The sequence below is a fragment of the Varroa destructor genome, unplaced genomic scaffold (genome assembly GCF_002443255.2).
Source record: "Varroa destructor unplaced genomic scaffold, Vdes_3.0 BEIS01000007.1, whole genome shotgun sequence".
In the NCBI taxonomy this organism is placed as follows: Eukaryota; Metazoa; Arthropoda; class Arachnida; order Mesostigmata; family Varroidae; genus Varroa; species Varroa destructor.
Window position 1 is genome coordinate 24359424 of NW_019211460.1, and position 23699 is coordinate 24383122.

The following is a 23699-nucleotide window of genomic DNA, read 5'->3' on the forward strand; positions in this document are numbered from 1 at the left end:
AGATGATGCCACTGTGCTGCTGGGGAGGGACTGGAGGCCAAGGATGTCACATAGGAGAGAAACCGATAAAGGCGAAGAGCCCCGAGGCCAGCAAGGCTCTGACAGTGCTTCTTGGTGCTAATGAAACTAAATTACAAAGATGTTCCTGTTTCGGCATAGATCCGATAGATACGATGGAATGCTCACTGCCTCTACCGGTACGATCGCAATCGTTGTTTGTTCAAGTAGAGATCTCATTCGCTCTTTTCTCAAGCGGTTTTATAGTAACCGTCGCAATGAAGCGAAGCGAGCAAATCTCATTCGTCTCCCACAGCCGCTGATCGACTTTCACTCAGTCGAACTATATCGTCGAAGGATATAAAAAGAAAAAGAAAGAAAACGGCAGGACAATGTAGTGGGTATTTAAATGCAGTCGGCCAGGAAGAGGCCTGCAATACCAGTGAAGTCCTGCTCTATGCTGTTTACGTTTAAGATCACCTTCCCAAGTTCAAACAATGTGTGCCGTGAAGCTTACTAAGCTTGGGAAGAATACGTTCGGAATAATCAGCATACACGGTAAACGAAAGTAGACAGCGAACTTAATGATGTTCCCAAAATCCTCGTAATGCATACAATATTCGCACAGTCCAAAGCTCCGTATGTCTTTAGATACAACCAATAACAAATTAAGACAAGATCCAAGCTGTTGTTATAATAACAATAATAATACCTAAGCACCAAGAAGAACAAGATTCAAAGTCAAAAGGTAGGAGATGTTAACGCAACAAGGTTAGCTAACAAAGCTATGACGTCTGATTAAAAAAAAGTTTAGTTACAGCGTCAATATGTAACTTAAGATGATACATTTTACGTCTAAGCTAACGTAAGCTTTGGCAGAAACAGCGCAATATTGTAGTTGCGCCAAAGTAGTTAGTTAATTAATGAATTTTTAGCTATGGAGTCGCACAAGGTCACTACCAATACATAGCTATAATAAACAAAAATACATTTTGCAGCTTTACTATTTAAAATAGCGTTCAATACTGTTTCCAGTGTCTTGTAGACCCTGTAGATATTTTTTATTGGCCAAAAAAAACATGTGATTTATGATTCGAGCGAAATCACAAGCAAAATAAGAGCTAGTATAACCTATTCTATGCAGGAATATCACCTACACACTACAGGAGAAACGTTGATTGCACGTTTTTATCTAGTTTCCAGTTCATCTTTTTCCATTGTTCTAATAAACTGTACAGTCATTACAAAAAGGAGACTGAAGCTACAAATGGGCATAAAGTAATGGCCATCACCAGCAACATCGCATACGCACACACGGAAGTCCGCATACACATTTAAGAGCATTGTCGTCGACGCGATTCGAATCGATGTGAAAACTTGACGTTTTCTTGGCAGACCATTTTGCTCGTTATCTCAATAGGGTCTAGTTTTGACGGCTACCAACCGTAGGTAGATCGACGGTCGTTCGGCTGACCTTTAGGCTTTGTCAGGTGCGACAAGGTTTGTAGAAGCACTAGCTCCTTTGTGTGCACGGGACATAAATCGCTGTGCTAGCGGTCGGACAGCCAAAGCAGCCAACCTTTGCAGTAATGGCAGTAGTAGTAGGAGGTCGAAACATACAGGGCGCAGGAGGCCCAAAAAGGACCCATGTAGGCAAGTTTGAGATAACGTCCGAGTGGGTGAGGAAGAAGCGAAGAAGGACGCCTTGTTAGCGCATCCATATTCCCTATGCTAGTGCTGCTGTTTCAGCTAGGAGTCACTACCAGTCATCCTCAAAAACAACCCGAAGGCCTGACAGCGGCGGCGTACAAAATGGGGAACGAGAGTTGGTGGTTTGGGACAGCATCAGGAAAAAAGGCAACCTTGGGCCAGCCATACACTAAACGGGCTAAGCAAAAAAGCTGCTAGCAAGGCATTCTTGTGGAAAGAAGGCCCAGTGCTCTGGACGACCGTAGGCCGACCGACCAATCGACGCGATGTTGCTTCAACTCGACTTCTTCATGACGTGTAATGGCATTGGAACATACTTCTTGACCTCGCTAAACCTAGGTGCTAGCTTGTACACCCTGGCCTGTAGCGAGTGATGCGTGGAGACCTCTACCCTAACGCTCGCAGCTTCCCCTCCTCCGTTGCTCGTTCTACCGTAGACGAAAAGTGGGTGTCCCGGGCGATAGAAATTCTCGAGAACTGAAGCGAAAGGAGATCGTTTTGAAAGAAACAGCAGAAAAGGCAGGCGCTGCAAAGCAACAGGCTCTCGTTTTTCATATATTCAGCGACCTCGGCTTGTGTTACCGCTACTGGGTCTGCGGTTGTGGGTGGCCAAACGTCGAGCGAAACTCGACCAGCCCAGATCCTTCAATTTGGATAAAGAGACAAAGCTTCTGTGGGTACCACTGCTGCTGTTGGTGCTGCGATGGCGGTGCGAATGCTTCGTTATAGAAGGAATATTCGCCATTGACTTCAACGGCAGCGAATAATAACGGCCTCTGTGTCTTGTTTGTTCGGCAACTGTTGAGTTGAACAAGTGTGTACGATAGTAGTTCCTGTCAAAAAATAACCGCTTTTTCAACTTAATATATCTCTATATATCTGTGTGTTTCAATGCGCAACGTTTTTTAGTTGACACCATGTTTGTTCAGTCGGAACGCTTCTTCGTTTCGCTATTGCTATAATTGAATTGTTACTTTACATACGAATGACAACGTCAAACAAAAGCAAATAAATAATGAAACCTAGCTTGAGTAAATATATACAGATATATATAAAGGTAAAGATATAAGAAAGGCTAAAAGAAAATCGATAATTTTTTCAAGCATGCGCATTCTTTGAAAGCTTTATAACTTGATTTCTACAGCACTAAGTCGCAACTCTGGCCACAACTATGTGATATAAGGGTCGAGGCCTCCACTTCTGCACATGTGCAGACGGTAGTATCAATGTGCTCATTACGGTCCGGGCGCTGAAGTAATCCTTAGATGATTCGAAGTTTATCTCGGATCTAGGCTCGATTCAACGAGTTTCTTTTAAAAGAAAGCTAAAGAGCGAGAGAGCGTTACTAGCTACGCTGGTCTCTTAAGGTCCGCTGGACCTCTTTTCCTATCTAAATTCGTTTAGGATCAGGATATCCGTATCTCTGTTCTTCCTGTTCATCTATGGAAAGCAGCGGCCGCTATTACCGCTATTGCAAAAGCGGTAAAGAAGTAAATTTTTTAAAGCGGGGGGGATCGTCGCTGGCTGGATCTGGGAGGCGTAGTATATAGGTATGGTATGAACGCTTGCTAGTTCCTATTTAAGTGGCTATATATAATTGGGCTTGGGCCGGAGTGACATCGGAGTTTTAGCCAGTCGTGCTTCTGTCTTCGTTTCAAGGGCTACCAACGTGATTTCGTCTGAATGAAGCTCATCAGTCTCATGGCTCATCGTTACGGCCAAATCGCAACGCGGCTTTGGTGACCTTAGTGCTCACTGATCCTCACATTTCCCCTTCACTCTCTTTTCCTTTTCAATTTTTTATCGTACTTGCTTTTTTTCTCTTTCTGTATTCACTCACTCTCTTCAGTTGTTTATCTCCCTGTGGCTAGCACGCTCTTTTAATCTTCGCTCATATTCTCTCCTGTCCCATATTTTCCTTTTCTCCTCGTAGCGATACCCATGCAAGCATGCTGATGTGGGCGCCTAGAGCCGTGCAGTTTTGTGCCTGGCAGTTCAGCAGTAGTATTGGGAACAAGCTGTTAAACCAGGTGCAGAATACTGTTCACCCAACAGGCCAGCTGCTTGTTCGTTTCTTACCTCAACGGGGGCTGCTTCGTTTCTCCTGCATGCCTACCGTCAACTACAAGTCCGGGTGACAGGGCACTTGCCAACGGATATCTATCGTGGATGGTCTGCTTTTGCTGTTGCAGCTGCTGTTATACAGGCTGTGTTAGACCTCATTGCCGAATACCGTTGCCACTGCTGACACTGTTCTTCCGAATGTGCTATCCTGGGCGAGAAGCACGACCTGTGACTTTCCCGTAGACAACGATGTACGCATCATGATTCCGGAGATGGACAGAAGAGAGCAAGATTGGTTAAGGCTAGAACAGTGACCAGACTATAGAAAGAGAAGCGCATGCGCGTAAAAGTACCGCAAACAGGCACCAATAGCAGCAGCAGCACAGGGGAGTAAAAGACGAAGAAAAGAAAAACTACGACAACCGAAATCTAGTAAGGCAGCTAAGTACGTATAGCTGCCTGCTAGCTAGGATTTAGGAAAAGCAATGGCTGAAGGTCAGAGCCAAGGAACGGAGCCTCGAGAATTTGGACACGTAGGAAAGGCGAGCTTAAGGGTACTGAGCGCAGGACAAGATCAAGCCGAGCTGGGTTTATTGGTCCAACTGGGTTGGGAAAGAAGAGTGGCGGAGCGATTGAAGCGTCTGTGGGTTCTTGAAAAATAGAGGGAATGAAAATAATCAAATCGGGAACGCAGAATAAAAAAGGAACAAGCTAAACGTATCACGAAGGATCGCTATGGATTCAGAATGCATCTACCCGGTTCTTATCGTAAAGCTCCCGTTGCTATCACCCCGTGACCACAGTCGACAAGATAGTCTCTCTCACATTAAACGAATAGGCGACAAGTAAACAAATCATGAAAACGAACCAAGGGCTAAAAAGGAAATAGAAGAACATAGGATAACGACGGAGACCACGCCGAAAAACACTCAGAGGACTCACTATCCTCTAGCATAGAGGCTTTTCAAGAGCCATGCATACACAAGCCGCTAGGCTCTACATAATATAGCTGAATCACGCAGAATCACATGTTCATACGTGTTTCAATCATTATAGTGCTCTAGAACTGAGCTAACATGGGCCATTCAGCAATAATTGTGATAATAGCAGCAGTAAGATTGAAATGTCATGCAATAAAAACAATTAACTCTATCCCTAAATACATATATCCAATACAGCATATCATACTGATCTTTTGCAGGCGCGAAAGTTTTTTTTCTAAGACAGACTTCACCATATAATTAGAAGAGCAAGCTAGACACAGACTTTTTTGATGCAAATGGCATAAAATAAGCGGAGTAAGCGACAGAAACATTTTTTTTTTACAAAATTAAAATTCACAGAGAAACAAGCTGCGCATATGCATGTTGTCGTCAGAAATCTTAAGAATAAATATTTCAGTGATATTCATAGCATATACAAGTTTTGTACGGATCATAAGCTAAAAACCACAGGATTTGGGTTGATCGGTATGCAGACGCGGCTTACCTTTTCCTGATACGCTGGTCCCTAATGAATCAATCGGTCAGCTCCGTCTAGCATCAAAGATACAATTCGCACATTATGACTAGTGTAGTGATCGGCCATACGCAGACTTATTTATTATTATTATTATATTATAGGCTATTAAACGTCACCGTTAATTCCTATAAGTGGGCCGTTCCTGAGAAAAACAGAAGACGTACACTGCTACAACACGACGACCGCTCTTCTACTATATGTTTTTTGTTTTATGTTTTTAGTAGGTTTTTTTAGAGAAAAAAATGCACCTGCTTTTGTTGGCACCAATTTGAAGTGCGTTGGTCCGCTACAGTGAGATACTGGCTGCCGTTACTGAGTGTCCTCTGAACAAGCAAGCTAAACAACGATAAATTGGGGCGCATATCGACGTCTAGGTTTCATAAATTTCTCCTTGCCCATTCCTCCCACATCCATAGAGTAACGAAGCACAAATCAACATCGTTGAACTGCGCCTGTCTTCGCGCTTATACTGCAACAGAACATGTCTGATTATTCAAGTAAACAGAGCCACTCAACGGATCTCTTTTGGTTTTCGTGCCCTGCATGGAATGTTTCCCGCCCGCTCTTTTTCCATTGCTTTATTTAGATGAACACTAGGGATAGTTACCTAGTCTCCATGTTACCGTCAGGTGACTAGAAGTCCTCGTTGCACTACCTCAATCTAAATGAGTTAATGTGTTCACAATACGAGGTATTTGACTTCTATAGTAAATGTTTGTAGCGGCACAGCCATTTAAAGGGAAGGATGACTGATCGATTCTTAAAGAAGGAATAAGTGATCTGGATAAAACATCATCTTTGATTAGAGTGTATAGGTCTTATTCTGGTTATTCTTGCAATTGCTGGTATGCCCTTGATTCTCTAAAACAAGTACCTAGTAAGTAGGGATAAAATTTAGCTTATTAAATGTAATGTTGCACTCAACCACATGGTAATATGAGCAACTATAATAGATTCATTTTAGTAGTTGACGAGCTTCGATGACGCCAGCGCCGAATATCGCGCTCATTAAGTACTGCTAGAGATATTTCCGAAATCGCTTTTTCCATCTCCTCTTCGTTGAAAAATACGCGTAGGTTCTTCCACGTTTCTATTACAGCATGATTAGGCTTTTAATACCTAGCAAACATATAAACGTTAAACACCGTTATAAAAGGCCACCCAGCACGATTCTTTGTGTGTATATCTAGTCGATGGGCTAAGCGGTACTAATTAATTTTGACGTACAATAATATGCTCTAATAGTATAATAGTGTACGGCGCATCCTGTCCAGCCGACCTAGCCAATGATTACCAGAGGAGCTTTACATCCAGTCAACTGCAATGGGCGTTCAGCAAGACCCAATAAACGACAGAACGGGACACAAAGAAAGGCCGGAAATTGATTCAGCTAATTTTTTTTTAACTTTACTCTCTATACGTAGCCTGCGACGACTCGTAACATCCAATGCAACAGTATCGGCCAACACTGAAGGAAATCGTATTAGCCTAAAGAGCAGAAGCAGTAGTGGCAGTTAGTGTTTAGACGCCCTGGGTGTCCTTGACTTCCCGACATTTAATGCCCACTAATAGGAGTGGCGTGCTCTGGGTGGAAAATACGCATCTCTTTGAGCCGCTCATAGTAACCATAACTAACAAGCGCGCAGTCTCAGCGATGGCTAAAAGTACTATCAGATATTAATACTTAGGTATTATTACTATTAAAATTAACAGCTGCTAGTATAGTCGCCATGCGGTTTCATAGGTTTGTTGGAGAGACCTCAAATAAGACCAGCGATGTCTTTGATGCTACACGTTAAAATGGTGACTCCGATGACTTATTGCTAGAGAATGAATAACGAGTAAAGGTAAACAATACGTCAAAATAAATTTATCAAGTGAAGGTTCATGTTCTTCAATTACGGTCCTTCGACACAGTGGACCTGGCGTTGGATTGTTCTGCCTAAATATTGTATATGACTGATGCAACTAAGGCTCCAATGAAGCGATCGAAGTAATTGTATTGAATGCTGGAATAGGTCCAGAACAATGTTTAGGCACCTGTTCTGTTGAACGGGTGAGAAAATGGAGATGAGGCGAAACTGGTACACTCAATAGATTAATATTACGTGTATGCATACATTTTTTTAATAGTACGTATACGTTGATTTAATCGTGGGTGCTAGTGGTGTCTGAGACGTTAGGTTCAGAAGCGCGTGTTAGTTATTGATTTATCACTGTGGTATATGTAGATTCGTTTGTTTTTTTCTGACATCCTGCTCCCTGACGGGAATTTTGAGGCTCTCATCTGACTTCGAGTTATCTGTTAATGTTCTATAGACGCCCGCCTGCTCTGGTTTCGGGCATGCTTGTTATCAATAGTTAATTACGTCAACCTTAAGAACAAAGAGTATTGCATTTTAGTCTATTTCACGGACCTCAAATACAAGGAGAGTATACAACAACAGCTAAAACTGCTAGTGACGTCTACATGTTTCGCTTATAGGCGCTCACCAAGCTAATCCTGCTATCAGATACTCATTTCCGTAAAGATTCGACTCCCGAATTGGACTTTGAGTAGGACCTCATGTGTTAACCTTGACCTTTGTCTTTGGTTGAAGTAGCACACTTCGTTGTGGAATCTTTGAAATTAATTTTCCGCCAGGTATGGTTACCTCAATCTATATTTCTCCGTCCATTTGTATTACCTGGCTTTGTCTGTGACCTTGTTCCCAGTAAGCCCGAACAAGTTTTTCATAAGTAAGGACCCTCAAATAAGTACTACGTCAGGATAGAAATTGATAGTGAAAATAGCGGCGACAGACATCATCAAGACTATCTCACACTTTTCATGATAGCGTTTGAGTTTCACGGCTACCAACTCAAAGGACTGGTCGGGCAACGATGTTTGCAATTCAATAATATAATGCCAATCACGCATTCATTGCGTACAGAGCTTTCAACCATTTCGGAAACCAACGGTTTCAAACCATTCACCAACAAACGCAGATCGGTTCGTTGTACTATGTCTAGAATTAAAACGCTTTCCTGCATACACTCATTGACCGTCCAAACTCCTAAGCTAAAACTTGTTTTTCTAATCACTTGTTTATTGTTAAAATACAAATTGCAGACATGTAGAATATGTTCAATTAAGTAAACGCGGGTTCGCTTTTCGCAAATATCGATTTTATAGAAAAAAATCACAGTTGTGCGGTTAGTGGAAGTATCTCTACCAGACTGTTTTATTTCATGTAGCCATTAATTGGATACGTGAAAGAACTTTCTTTAGCTAGCACTCGAATTCACAAACCAATATTTCCATTAAAAAAAATAACCAACAAAATATAACAAGAGTAATCTTGATAGTGATGGTGACAGTCGTCTTGCTCATGTACGGATTACACAAAACTACAGGTGATCTAAATTTGGACTAGTACAAGCCGAAGGACCCAATCATTTTTAAGGCTCCTAAAGTCTGAAAGTCCAGTAGGTCAAAAGAGGCTAACGTAAATATTATATTCGTTTGTAGACGAAAGAAAACCTCCAGTTTAAAGCGTTAGCTGTTCTCCACATCTCTCCGGTGTACCCTGGTTTCTAAAATAAGTGACATGCTTACTTCGGCTTTTGTATATTGAGGCCGTTAAGGCGTTTAGCTTTATTTGTACATTCATACTGATTGATGTTGATCAATTCGAGTACTTCTGTAGGGGCACAAATTCAAACCCCAAGCAGGGGCAGATGATCATATCAGTAGGAGCAAAAAACACATATTAATCGTTACAGCTGGCTCGTGGTCGACTGGAAATCGCAAGGCTGGGTTTCGTCAGCGTAAGCTATATTGTAATTGGTAACGGACAATCGTCGGTAGGGGGTTAAACAGTTCGAAAATCATTTGACCAATGGGAGGTCGTAACTATTATATGATAGCGCTATGCTGGGCTGTATAAAAAAAGAACTTGAAAGTCAAGCCAGGGTCGAAACATATGAAAGCAGAGCCGTGTACCTTGTTATAGATCGACATTAAGTCTAGTCCGGTCAAGATGGTATGGCTTTAAAGGGCTTAAAAGTTCACTGGCCTTTACTATGATTTCAACGTCGGCTCTGCTAACAAGTACATATATATGACGACAACAAGTATAATCACGCCCTTCACGTTACTGGCATTTAAAGATGCCCTTTATCATACTGTCAGTAACAAGCTTCCTGTACGTTAGTATAGCGGATGTTGGCAGGCTTCAGCATCGTAACAACCCCATCCGTTAGCTCGAAATAGTAATCTCAATTGGGCAGCTCTACTATACAGGCGTGTGTGATTCAATAATAAAAAAAAAATAGGCACGATCTGATCAACAGTGTATTAAGGCACGCCTGAAATTTTTTACCCTTCCAAGAATACTGATTTGACTCATACAGATAAAAAGTCGAAGCATGCGTACCAACTTGTGCTCGCATTAAACGAGTTTCCACATTTCTACGATAAATATAAAATTAAACCCCGACAGGATCCACTGTCGTTTTGGGTACCACGGTAAGCATATACGGCTGAGTTCGTATCGTTATTTGCTGTCTTTCTCTTTTCGTCCTGTCATGTACGTTGCAAGAAGTACAAGTCTTTGTGGAAAGCTGAGGGTCTAAGGTAGGTCTTATTTAACATACGACGACCACACGTCATGTAGGTTAAATTAGAATGTTTAAGTTGCCTTTTTCCCTTCTCTGACGATTACTTTTTGTTCGTCCTTCTTTCCTTTTCTTTGCTCTGTCCCTTTCTGCATCGCTCACTCCCTGCTGTCTCTGTTCTACGGGGTATGTTTGGGCCACATGGGTGCTTTCAGAGGGATCAATGTCGCTTCAGGTCAGTTCAAACTGCTCGGAGGGCCCTGCCAATTCGCTGGCCGTTGTGGCCGACCGGCCGGCCGGAAATCAGCCCGGAAGTGCCCTGAGCTATATTGACATAATCGAGGCCAGGAACGGACAGGCAGGCTGGCAAGGAAAGAACTTCTGTCGAATATACGACTAACGGATAGTTAGAAAAGGGATAATGATGATGATGGTACGGGCGCGGCGGAAGCCGGCTGTGGTGGCCCATTGCCCCAAAAAGCACGAAGCTCACTCGTCGTCGTCCACTCAAATCTTCCCCTTCAATGTCATCCCCCGAGAATGACCGCTGCTTGTTAGTGTGAGCAGTGACTTTTTTTGCTTCTTTTCTTTTCTCCGGTTTCCAGGCAGCCTTTGGATTTTTGTTACGAAAGCAGTGCGCATTATTGGCATGTACGAAACCATGAAAAGGGAACCAGCACTGGCTGGGATGACTAATACGCTTCTCGGAATGCTTTCCCATCGTAACCATGAATCACTAGCGTGCTAATCAACGCTAGTTCAAATGTCGGCATGGCAGACAATGACTGAGGATCTATGAAAATAGAAAAATAACTTGAAAAAGATTAATAGGGTCAGAACGTGCCAATATGCTTTCTTAGCTGAGGGATAGGTCAATTGGGGAAACCTCACATAGAACCAGTAAAACTCATTCTGACAGTTTTTAAATCAATGCCAGAGGATGCTAAAGGGTTGACTCAAAATTAGGTAGACGCCAAGCCACACGCTGCGAAGTGACTGAACGCAATTGCAAAATACACAATAATTATGCTTAATACTAACAAGAGTAAGATATTTAGGCACCCTACTGTTGATACATGCAGTAATAAAACATCGTGTTAAAAATCGGTAAAAATCTAGGCTAAAGCCTAAGTAAAGAAAACCATGGATGACTGGACATGAGGACGATTATTTGTCGATAAGCTTAGTTGTCCATACTTTATACATTTACAAATGCTGTTAGTAAAAACCGATGAAGCAACGGCAATAGGGACCGGTCGCCACACCGGCAAGGCTGCCAGATCCTGTTCAGAGCCTACCGATGGTAAGCAGCTATCCTTTTCTTATACAGACACCGTTCTGGATGCGTTAGGATACTGGCTAACGGCTTGACTGGAGCAGTATACATCTGTGATTGATGCCTGTAATTTGGCAATGTTGGTTAACTGCCTGAAAATTTAACCACTTATCTAACTAAGCGACGCAAATAAAGTGGGTGAATTTTTTTGAAGCAAATTACTGAGAGATGGTGAAAGCGAAGCGTACATTGACGCCCCTCTGCAACGTACTAGTAGTCATATGCCATAGCAAGCTCTCCATTCGACCACCGAATTAAATTCAACGCCTTTTAATGATCAATATACGAAACGACATTGGTGATGTTATGCTTGGAAATTTCTTGTTTGAGACACGAGCGAAGAATCGAATGTTTATCATATCGTCGAACAGTACGAATGGCGCCGGTCGTGGCACGGAAAATGCACGTGCACTAGGCCGCCGCCGCCGCCGCCGCCGACCGCACAACTGAGCCGACATTGACATTTTTCACAGTAACAACCGAATTGGACGGTTGTTTTTTACCGCGCAACCTTCCTTATGCTTGAAACCATTTAAAAGCCTCAAAGCATCCGATCCGAAGCTGTGCCAGTTGTTATTCTAGACACCCGTTAGCCGCAATAGGATTGCGGCCCAGAAATATCATACTCGCCTCGTCAGTTACTAGGACGATCAGACTAAGATCGATGTCTTACTATACAGCTATGATTTCAAACGTCTTCCGCCTTCGAGTGGCGTGCTGAGGTCGCTGATCAGACATTTTACAATAACCCGCCACCTGAAGTCCCCGGATTTGCTCATTGGTATCGATCATTCCTACGGCGTATTATACAATGTAGTCGATAGGTAAAGCTCCGCAGGACGGTTAGTGAACCTTCTCAGACTGTAGCTTGTCAGGCCAACATTGCGCGCATGCATCAAATATATAGAACTACTTAACTGTTCAAATCAAAATTCGACACTGGATACATTGAGAGTTCAAGGAATAAGTGAGTTCGACGCTTTTCTAAACGATTTTTCACGATGGCTGCCCTTGCACACTTTTGTTGCTTGAGCGACTTTCAATAACGAGAACACCCCACAGTGGAAACACCGCGCTGTGCCGTCTTAATTCGAAAAGACGAACGCTCGAAACGTTCGATCACCATATTAAAGAGGTGATGTCTTTTGGCTTCGTAGAAGAGGTACTTGACCTCAGTTGAACACAGTCGAATGTATCAAATCGAGCGTATTACATGTTTTTCGCCCAAGTGGTTACCGCTACAGAATGAGAAAAAAAAATGGCGGACTGCGTTATATTGTTCTTCCGCTGTGTCCTAAATTTTGTTATTTTTATGTTATGACAGTATAAGATAGCTGTGATGACATCATCTGTTAATAAATAATGGTGAATCTGGTTGAACCTTACACCGTAAGGGCTACTATGCTTGCAGCTTCCAAACGAGAAGGGTCACGTAAAAAAACAGCCTCGAGTTTGGTAACGCTATTGGCAACGATCATATCTTCAGCGAGTAAACCTCACCGCCTAGACAGCTCGCTTTACTACGATAATATGCGGCGCAGTTTCGTTACCGGAAGCTTTTTCGCTTATCGCGAATGCCGTCTCATGATTCGTTTTCGCTACTATACCATTAGCGAAATGGAAAATCAACGCGCAAGGAATCGTCACTTATCTCGTTGATCAGGCCAGTACGTAAGCCACAGCCAGTTCGGTGTACTCCTGAGAGTGCTATGGCTTTCGGAAAAATCACTGGTTTCCTATATAACAATCTTCTGACGCTGGTTAAGCCACCAACCTGTCGCGTACTATAAGTCATCTCATGTTGCGGTTTGTCGCAAAGGTATTCGGTTGAACCGGTTAGACTCTACCAAAAATGCGTGTAGAACAAACAGCTCAATTAGAAACTTATAACCTGATTCCTCCACTGCTCCTTACCTACCCTAAACTATTCACCAACGACATGCAAATCTCATTCTAGTAAAACACAATTAGTAAGGGGATTACGCCGTATCACCTCCATGTCTTTGATTATACTTCAGAGGTCACATAGGCTGCAGTGGCCTATCTGTAGTCGGTTTACGCAGATGGTACCAACTACTGTTCCCTTATGCTTATGGGCAAATCGCGGCTTGTCTCTCAGAAGAAGCTTACCTAACACGTTTGGACCTGATGACCGCCTTATTTTGGGAAAGGTTATAGTCGTATCTCCTGGAGAGACTGCTGATCACAGGGAACCGCATCTCCTGCAATAAGGGCTCGGCGACTATTTACGACTCTGTACGGAGGTCCGTTCGATGCGGCATAAATCCCTAGTCTGCGGCCGTGTGACGGCCCTGTAAAACCTGCCGACTATAAGCCAGTGGTATTATGTGTCTAAGAGGGACAACAGTTCTGACCCGGGTACCCTCGAGATTTCGGTGTCTGAACTCACGTAGAATGCTGAATGATTCGAATGTCTGAGTGTAAACCTTACAAGCTGTTTCGCACTAATAATCACCTTGAAGCCTCTGTAGTCACCACCGAGCCTCGAGCAACCGTTGCTTCTGTCGTCTCAGTCGCCGTAGCCGACAACTAGGAAAGCATTGTTTGTATCGTATTTGACATACTACAGTTCTGCAACAGCCGCCGCCCCAAGCAGCCGCGCCCCGAATGCATATCATTCGGTAAATACAAAAGCACTTCTTATCAATGAAAAAGCAGCAGGGATGCATGAACAATGGCCCGTAAACAGACGCCAGCGACATTTAGTTGTTCCGCGACGAGCACGGGTTACTGAGAACGAAAACATGGCTCACGAAGCGTTTCCATTTTAGTTACGAAGCAAAAAAACCTATATTATAATCAGCAAATTAGAAAATTTCTCTATCTAGTCTTAAACCTCCGACGCTGCTTGTAGCTTACTCAAGCTCATCAAGTCGTGAAAGTCCCGTTTCACTAGTACGTCGTCGACCGTAAACCTTGCGGAGCCACCGTTAACTAGGTCCAGACACGACTAGCGTCGAAGCGTGACTCGTTAAGCATTTCGTTCGTGTCGACTGAGCTAGACTTCTGCGATCTGCTCCACACAGGCTCTCGACTATGTATTAGCAAAACCGTACCTTGCCTTGTTCCCCTACAGAGGCACATATGTGACACATTTGAGACTGCTGCCGTCAATGTCTACTTCGCAGACTGGCTGTGCGCTACGTCGATTTTGCGCGCACGTGTCCTCTGACAATCGCCACTTATTATTTAACATGTTCTTATAGGAAAGTCGGCACTTATGAAAACATTAGTCGTAGCCTTAGTTAAATTCGTACAGTTAAGGAGCTATACACAGCCACGGGTCATGGGATTTCCATTGTAGCCAATAATCAATCGCTGACATATCCTGATGGGACTATCGGTGGGACTTCCGACCAGACAGCAGCTCACTCCTGGGCTGACCAAACCAGCTTTAGGCACTGCCATGTTGCTCGGCGGCCTTGAAGCTACCAAAACAGTGCTAGATGATGCGTTTCCTACCAGCCGGTTTAGGGCACTGTAACGTACGAACTACTTCAAAGTTCTATTAGCACGCTGGTATCGACAATAATCTTGCTTTTACGGAGTGTCAATATGAACACCAAGAGCAAGTTGGCAAGCTCCAGAAGCCAGTTGCGCTTTGATTTAAAGAAAAAGACCTACATTATAAAATATTTTTAACTTCTTTCCACGAATTCTAAAAAGCGTAGATTTATTACGACAAACAAATAACTAGAGACTGAAAAATTCATTTTTAACCCTTAAGCATGAAAATTGTTGATCTTCCTTGCGTAATTTCCCTATAGCAAGCCGGCCGTCATAGCGGAGAATACGTATAATTTTTTTTATCAGTAGTGAAGTATTTTGGAAATAGACATCAGTGTTTATCAAAGAAATTATAGACGACTCTTGTTCCCAATTGCCATTAGCAAGATAGCTCACACGATCCTCAGAAAGCCTGTAAAGAGGTCGATATTAATGGACCTGCCTTAAATAAGTTTCTACACCTGGCAGGTGCCTCAACATCAGAAGGTCCGATCCAGGCAGTGCGGGTTAGTAAAAAGCCGATTTATTGTTCGCCTCGCGCGCCGGAGAGACCGGATCGTTCGAACCACTCAGGGATGGGGACCAGTTTCTGACGCTCTACACCGGCAGTTTCCTCATGACGACAAACAATTGTATCCAGTAGAAAAAGTAATAGCGATGGCGATAGTCGTGGCAGTTGCCAACGAGGTAACGATGACAACGGCGACAACAAAAACATCAACCACGGCAGCAACAAGGGCAGCAGCAACCTTTACAGCCAGCGGTTGATGCAGTAACAAGAACAGCACACAAACGCATTGGCATGCCAAACCGGCAGTGGCAACGAAGCTGGCAGCCGGCAAGCGTGCATCGAGTCCGTTAGCGAATTCATCACCGCCATCAAAAAGCGGTAGGGAGCTTGGTTCCCTCCGTGGTGACCGGAAACTTAGCCTGTCGCTCACTGTTTCCTTCGCCCTGCTTCTCTCTTTCGTTCAGCAGGACCCAAACCATTTCCGGACATTATTGCTCGACAGCGACGAAAGGACCCGCTTTGTTAGCTCTTACTTTGCTCGGTTTCGCTGCAAGTACGAGCGGCAAAGCGTTGTCTGTTTCCTAGTTACCAAGCTTCTGCATCACCCACACCCGGCCAGGCGCCCGCAGTATTCACATCCATGCTTCAGCAGCTGCTGTCCCGCCGCCGCAACTTTTGCAGCAGGGCACGACGGTGCCTTCGCTACTAGCTCTTTGCTGCTTAGCACTGAGCTCTCCCATGCAAGGTTCGTTCCTCAAATGTACGGCAGTTTTAAGCCGAGTCGAACTTATAAGGGTTAAGCTCAGTCACGGGAATACTAGTGGCAGCAGGCGGGCCGACCGATAAGCCAACTGACCTGTAAACAAGCGGCAGAGTTTACCGCCTACTGGTGCCATCACCGTTGATGGTGTGACGGCGGTGCCCGGTGCGTATAAATGTGTAGAAGAGTCCTTTGTGGTCATCGCAGTTGTCCAGGTGTAGCCGATAGCAGCATAAAGAGCAATGGTAGCCATTGCCTTGCTTTTGTTGTCGTTGTTCCTGTTACCGTAGGTTTACCAGTGTCCAACTGCGAAAAGTAAAATTTGCTGTCTTTCTTCTGCGTTCACTATCGCTAATCACTATAATGCTTGTGTTTTAAGCAACGACAACAACGACGAGAGATGATAACAGCGGGTTGTTTACCCCCCCCCCCCCTGTACCACAACGACACCACAAATGTTACATCGTTCTCATGGCGTTTAGTCAGCGTGCGATGGTTGATTCTGACGCTGGACGGGTTTGTGCGGAGACAGGCAACGAAGTAATACATATTACATCGACTATTATTATAAATAGCAATGAAATACAATAGTTAATAGTACTGTTTTGGCTTCCGCCAGCATTAAATCTTAGTTTTAGGACTAATGCCGAAATGTTGAACTAAGGACGAAATGTTGTTGCCGCTGCACTTGTGCACGAAGGATATGAGTGCATACACGATGCCCATCGTTTAAGACGATGACAGGCGGAAACGAAGTGGGTAAACTGGAGAAACTCACAGAAGCTCCATAGGGGCTAGCTGCGCTCGGATTCCTGTCTACTGTTATCAAGCGATCAGTGCTGTCGTGTGACTATTGCTTATTGCGGTACTAACATAACAGTAAACCAACATGTAAACTGTGAACCGGCTGTCAGGCAGGCTCAAGCTAGCATGAATCTAAAACAAGGATTCAAGTTATTATTGGTACTCTATAGTCACCTATAACCATCGGTCTGCTCGACCAAACCTGTCAACTGAAGTGTAGTTGATACTGGTTAGCAACATATGCCGTAGCACTCACTCACCAGACAATGGCAGCGCAGTTTTAACCTAGCGGTAGTTATGCTGTCAGAAGGCCAGTGGAGGAGTTATAATTCTCCCTCCTTCTACATAGTAGGCGTTGAATATAATTCCCTATCCTTCCTTCCCTCTCCACACCATCTTCAGCTGAACAGCGTGTTATCGTTGCACTTCATACTAGCAGCGCTGCAGGACCGTCATTCCAAGTGGTCCTGACCAACTAGAGGGGAATACCGGTACCCCAATTTACCAGCACTAACAGTATTTTTATCTATGTCGACCGCCACCGCGCTTGTATACTGAGTTTCTACCAGCTGTCTTTAGCCAGTTTCTGCACATGCGGCGATAAACTGAATGACAGCAGAAGCACCGGCTGCAGTGCTACCATTACAAGTAGCCGATAGTAGTTCTTTTCTTTGTGCATCCTTTTTCCTATTCCTCGACCTAGCGACCCCCTGGCCCTTGCCTTAACACCCCACGGCCATTCGCATGGATTTTGCTTAGTCTTGCTCGCTGCTATCCCTCGAACCTGATCCTACCCCGAACCCACCTCGCTGTCCAATGCCCGCTGTCAGCCAATGTCGCTGACCTTCCCGGCCAATGCATGCCCTTTACCAGGGACGCCACCGTAGTTTCCGGCGCATCTTCCGGTCAACTGATGGCGCATCCGGCCTTATTTTTCCATTATCTTCTATTTCTGCAAGAGTAGAACCAACAAAGATGGGGCTGGCACTGAGGCAAAGAGCCAGTGCTGTGTCCTGATCGGCCAGCGGCGATGCCTGCTTAGCGGTAGCTGCTGGTTCTGCTAGATATGCGAGAGAGCAAGCGAGAGAAGAAGAATCAAGTAAGCAACGAAAGTAGAGTACTGCCAATAGCCGAATCCACCTCTCTGAGCCTGTTTTGGCGCCCCCTGCCGTTGCTGCTGGAACCCCCGATCTGCGTCACTCATGAGGCGAGCACACATTAAACGACAACTTTCCCGTCGTCATCGCATTCAATCTCGCTCCAGCCTCGGTTTGTGCGCCCTCTTTATTTCACATTCAGCTTGGTTTCGGCAGAAAGTAAGAGAGAATGGGTTAAAGGTCAGCAGCCCACAACACACACCTGGGTTTTACACGTCCCGTTAGGACATTCGTACCTACCGACAGCTATGTATGTCATCAATCACATATTCTAGTTGTCATGCTTAGTATTACTGAACATTTCTACATTTCATAATAGATTCAAAAATAAACTAACGCGTCACCTCCATCGTATGCATTTCATAATTATTATTTTATCTAAAAGGTATAAACGGGTTCATTCATTTTTCAATCTAATATCTTCCCGTATTAAGTACTTGCCATAAATTGCGCTGATTTGCTGAAAGAAAATTTTCGCCTGATGCTCATGTATGAAAATAACTACTCCGACAAAGAAAGGGGGCTGGATAATGAGACAGGATTCAGACCACGCGTTGAAGGCTGCGCTCGTCTCCTACTCATCCACGTTGAGAGTATAGAACCTATTCTGCCCAGGTATAAAAAAAATGTATGTAGTCAGCACATTAACTATGGGCAGTTTGACTACTTAGCAAGCTTAGTTTCGTGCCGATCACGGCGACCTGGGTGGAAAACAATTTCACACATAACGTTCTATAAACTTGCCCTTACGTCTATATACATGAATATAATTTGCAATCTGTTTTGTCCCATGGCCATGCCACCTGTTTCACGGTATAACCTGTTCTATGCTTAAACAGGTCAATTTATATCGTCACTCAAGTTACACGAGAGAAAAATGCTTTGGCATCATTTTAATACACTTAGTTGGATTCGACTTTAGACCTGGTTGGACTACACAGTCGAAAGCACCTCTTTTCTACGCGATCTTCTAATGGAAGATTTGCGTCACCGAACGACCCCAGCATCGTTGCTAATTTACGGTTGCAGTTGGTTCTGACATAGGAATCCTATCGAAGTTAAACAAATCTCTCAGTGATACGTAGAGAGCACTGGCTTAAAACGCAAACAATTTTGTTCGCGTTTCTCAAACAAGATAAAAGTGCTACTCAATCAGTATGTAAATACAAAGCGTATTACAGGAAAAAAAACTGGTAAAACTGTATATATAGGAAAATTCATTCTCGAACATTATATATATGCGCACTTGAATACAGACCAATTCCCGGTAGAGGAGCCATAATAGTTGTTTATTCCAATGAGCCGTCTTCATTCTCCAATCAATTTTAAATCGAAGTAATATAGTTAAGCCTTTAACCTTCGATTGTTCGAGATCCGAGACCGATTAATAAAATAAGGAAATATACATATAATAGCACCATCATTAAAAGTTCAGATTGATCGAATCACTTGGTCGGACGGAACACGCTGCTATAATTACGGTTACCTGCCTTCAGCAGAATGCACTCGAGGACCATTGGTATTAGGTAAATGTTTTACAACCATTTTTATATACTGTGTCTTGTGCGCATGCAATGCGTGTAGAGTTCAATGAATAGGATAATTATAGAAACTTTCTAGCAGTAACAAGTATTTTGATCAAAATGTTTAAGAAAGTATGTGTGTTGAAATAGTTGTGTGCGTTCGTTAAAATGTGCATACGTATGTACACATGCTGGCAACGAATAACTTGTGGCAACCTGATGAGATAATGCCGTCTGCATACAAATCATTGGGGATACCTTCGTTCTTGTCATTACTTTTTTACAGCCACGAATAGGAAATCTGCTAGGCGAATTAATCTAGGCGCAAGGCCCGTTGTTTGTTTGCTATCATCCATGGCCAACGATATGGGCAGGCACTTGTGCCAACTGAATCACTAGCGTGGCAGGGGCAAGACGGAGGGCAGTGGGGTGCGGTCACGAAGATAGAGCACGGCACACATAAGATTTCGTAGAAGCCTATATGCCTTATTGTGGCCTGACATGGAGATCCGGTCGTCGGCACCCAGGACAGGCACGCGAGTACTTCGCTGTCCTATTGTATTACGAAATATAATGGGCAACTGTTTATTATTGTTCTTATGAGTGTAACTTATGCAGCTAGAATGATTGAAACACTATGGAGTGGGGGAACAGCTGAGGGAAGTTGGTCTTAGTGTATTAACGAGGCAAAAGAAGTGGCTCGTCGAGCATATGATAGCTTGGCCTGGCCTGATTAGGCTATCCTGCAATGTGGGACGGTTCCCGTTGTCGGTCAGGCCGAACCGGTATCGTTGGCTAAGTTTCGACAGAACATCGCCCAAGGTCGCCCATTTCTTGACCTTAGTGTACAACCTGGTTTTTATCTATCTGCAAAAGTGGCTGTCTCTAAAGTACATATGTCCTAATTTGGTATATATGACATAATTACCACACCGCTGTTTGCAACTGCTAGCAAAAAGGTTTTGTGGGTTTGGCCAGACCGACAAACGAAATCAGAAAAATGATAAATATTACCTAATTTCGTAGTTTTTTTTCCTTCAATGGCTATGACTAAATCTGGCTTTTAGAAGGCTGGTTATTGGTAATCTAAATAATAATTTCACTCTTTTCGTATGAGGACCCGTTTTACTTGGTTAGTTAGGATAGTTACTAGAAGCGCTGCCATTTGTACACGAGGGCCTTCTTTCTAGATGGCCTTTTTTGGACGTTGGCCGGCAATGGTGAAAGAAAATTTTCGAAACTGCCTGTTTACATCATCAAATGTCTCACATAGCATTCGGCTCTATTCATTCGTTTGAGTCGTGAGGATAATCTTGTTCTCGTTTGAAGTGTCACGACTATACTGGCCACCCATGTTTAAAGACAGGCTCATATATATATATATAGGTGACAAGTTGTATTCTTAACCAAAGTTTAATAAGACTTAATATTATTATACCAAGGTTATCTGCAGGTTCGTCCGTAGCTCTACTATATATTTTCCACATGTGAGATGCGTTAATCCAGATCGTTGATGTTTCTACTGCACCACGAAAAGTCTCTCGGATACGTATGACTCGCGCCCTTCAGTCATAATTGCAGTTAGAACACTACATCCATATGAGGGCCATGTGACATTCTGAAAACCAAGCTTCTTAAACATCCTTGTATGCATAGTTCATGAGACACTACTTAATTAGTCGCACGCACTTGCCTGTATTGTTAATTCGTCCTAAGACCTGTAAAGTGCGTCCGTTCAAGTTCAACGCACACATTGATAGGACATTGCCTTCGATTCGAGCTCCGCAGTGGAAGAGTAGGCCGATCAACACTCGGATATGGGACGTCGGATCAAGAGATCCCCGCTATTATAATGGTCAAAATTGAATACAGAATGGTAAAGTTTCGTATTCTGGTCATTGTTTACGACCATCTAGTCGTGTTGCCTGGTCATTCATTGCGCTGACAACCGAGATTAACCCGGAGACGGCGGAGGGTGTAAAACCTTGAGACAACTAACTGAAAAGGCAAAGGCTGACAAGTCGGCTGGGAAGCCAATTGGAAGTGCGTTTGACATCGGCGTGCAGTGTAGGGAAATGAATGGCACAGAACTTTGATGGTCCAGTGAGGGTCAGGCAACAGGACGGCTAGTCGTGGTGGTCGCTTGCGGTGGAGGAAGTCGATCCCTGCCAGTGCGGTTCCGTGATTCTTCCCTCTCTCGCCGTCCTGTCAAAGCTACTGCCTTCTGGTACTAACACTCCAATAGCCAACGCTATTACTCACAATTAAGCTTTTCCAACTAGAGAAATACTGGTGGACTAGTCTTCGTTCATGCGGCCAGAAGTGAGCGCTATTCGGTTGTGTCTATGTCGGTTGAATGCCCCTGCAAGCCTGGGGCGTTAAGTTATTTGGAAGAGAAACCGCCAGGAAGGAAACCGAAGGACGAGGCAAGCGGACGGCAGGGGGTAGGGTTGAAAAGGGAGCTCCGTTAGTAGCAGTGGTGATCAGAGTCGGTGGCGTATAGCCCCAAGTCTTCCACCTAGAGACATTCGGCTGAAGGAATTGGCACACTAAGAAGCAAGTAAACTGGCCCTCCGAGGAGTCAGTTCACATTCTGGTGATGGTGGTAGGTCTACTGCTGTTGCCTGGCAGGCGGCCGGTCGGCCCTGCCAACCTACTATTAGCTCACTGGCAGAGTGACGGAGCACTCAGCATTGTGATTCGGAGGAGCAACGGATGCTTAGAAGTCAAAGGTCGCAGAAGACGATGCGGTTACGGTAGTGGGCGTGTGGTAGAGGTGGCGTTACTGCTTCTGTTGCCGCTACTGCGTTTTCCGAAGAGCGACCGAATGGCAGTTTCTGCAGTGGTAGGGCGATGGCCATCGGGTTGTCGTGTCGCTTGAGTGAGTGCGGGGCCTGTAGTAGTTCGGCTAGACCGTAGGCCAGTGTGTCCGGAGGCGACAAAAAGCCTGTTCAGTGACGGACAGACAATTCAATTCACTTGGTGATGCCACAAACGTCAGACACGTGGACGATGCCCGCCAGAGCTCTTCCGGTTGTCAAGTGTCAGCTCTTCGCAGACCCGCTCAGCTTTCAACCCATCTAACCATCCACTTGATATAAGTATTACGTATAGATTGAGTTATGTACGCAATATTGCGAGATTACATACAGGAAGAGCATTCTAACTAAAACCGCACGCGTTAGCGTAGTGAGTGACACAGATAGTAGTTGAATGCCTATTTCAGGTTGACCGTAACTTTCTATAAACGCGTTGATTTCACAAGGCGAGGCATGTCTTCCTCCGTCTTGAGAAGCTGCCCAAAGCAATCTTTCTAATGACAAATAAACAAAACAAGCAATTTCCTTTGGGGCGGGGGGATCGACTCAAATTAAATGTAGCTTAATTAATTAAATTGCAAAATATTACTCTCATCATTGTAACGTTTTACTCTGGAGTGATTTATTGCAATATAGTATGTTACCGTAAGACCGCAATCTCTATATGGGTGTCTTATTAACAAAGTAGACACGTCTAGCTATGCCGTGTTGAACAGTCAACTTACTTTGTCTATTCTGTTAAGTTCGATCTACACCTTCGCCTGGCCTAGGTTCTATTACATAAATTAAAATGAAAACTTTCTTTTTTAACGGGCCGTTTTGTCAACCTATAATCAACCTAGAGTGGATCCCGTGATCATTACAAGGACGATGTTACTGTCATATTCCGTGCGGCCGTCGTTGAGCTCAAGAGAAATTGATAGGTTTTTGTATTGTAGAACTATGCACACGGCATACCGCGATATGCTGTCTACGATTAGGCTGAAGTATGCCTGTGGTGAATAAAAAAAAGAATGACGCCCTGCCGGATTACCAGAAGCTACTAAGCAGCTAAACAAGTCATTTGTCTTAGCTTAATAAATTAGACTAATTTGTTTAATTCCCACGCTGTCTACTCTTTACTGCTCCCTTTGCTCTAGTTATTCAACGGAAGAGCAAGGACAACGGTTTTACGAGTAAACCTGACGTTTTTCAGATTTAGTTGGCCTCGCCGGCAATGCGCAGCAGTCATTGTACTGTACGACACCAGGCGTTTACCCTTATATATATACATATATATGTATATGGAATGTTTATATACGTATGCATGCATCATTCAAATTTGTCAATTTTCCTAAAATAAACAACCCTAGTTCACGTGGATGGCTCTC

The 23699-nt window shown here is 44.0% G+C and overlaps 1 protein-coding gene across 2 annotated transcripts in view; it reads right to left on the reverse strand.

Moving 5' to 3' along the window:
* Positions 1-23699, reverse strand: part of LOC111254148 (uncharacterized) — a 129069-nt gene that overhangs the window by 23111 nt on the left and 82259 nt on the right. Inside the window, exons 6-8 of one of the 2 annotated variants that reach the window (XM_086974036.1) lie at positions 5541-5761; positions 5260-5306; positions 1033-4003 (exon numbers count right to left, since the gene is read on the reverse strand). The exons of the other annotated variant lie outside the window; for it this stretch is intronic. Of the exons in view, the coding sequence (XP_086830162.1) occupies positions 5757-5761 (5 nt within the window). The 3' untranslated portion in view covers positions 1033-4003; positions 5260-5306; positions 5541-5756. Of the gene's footprint in view, positions 1-1032; positions 4004-5259; positions 5307-5540; positions 5762-23699 lie in introns of those variants that run through there. 2 annotated transcript variants of the gene reach the window in all.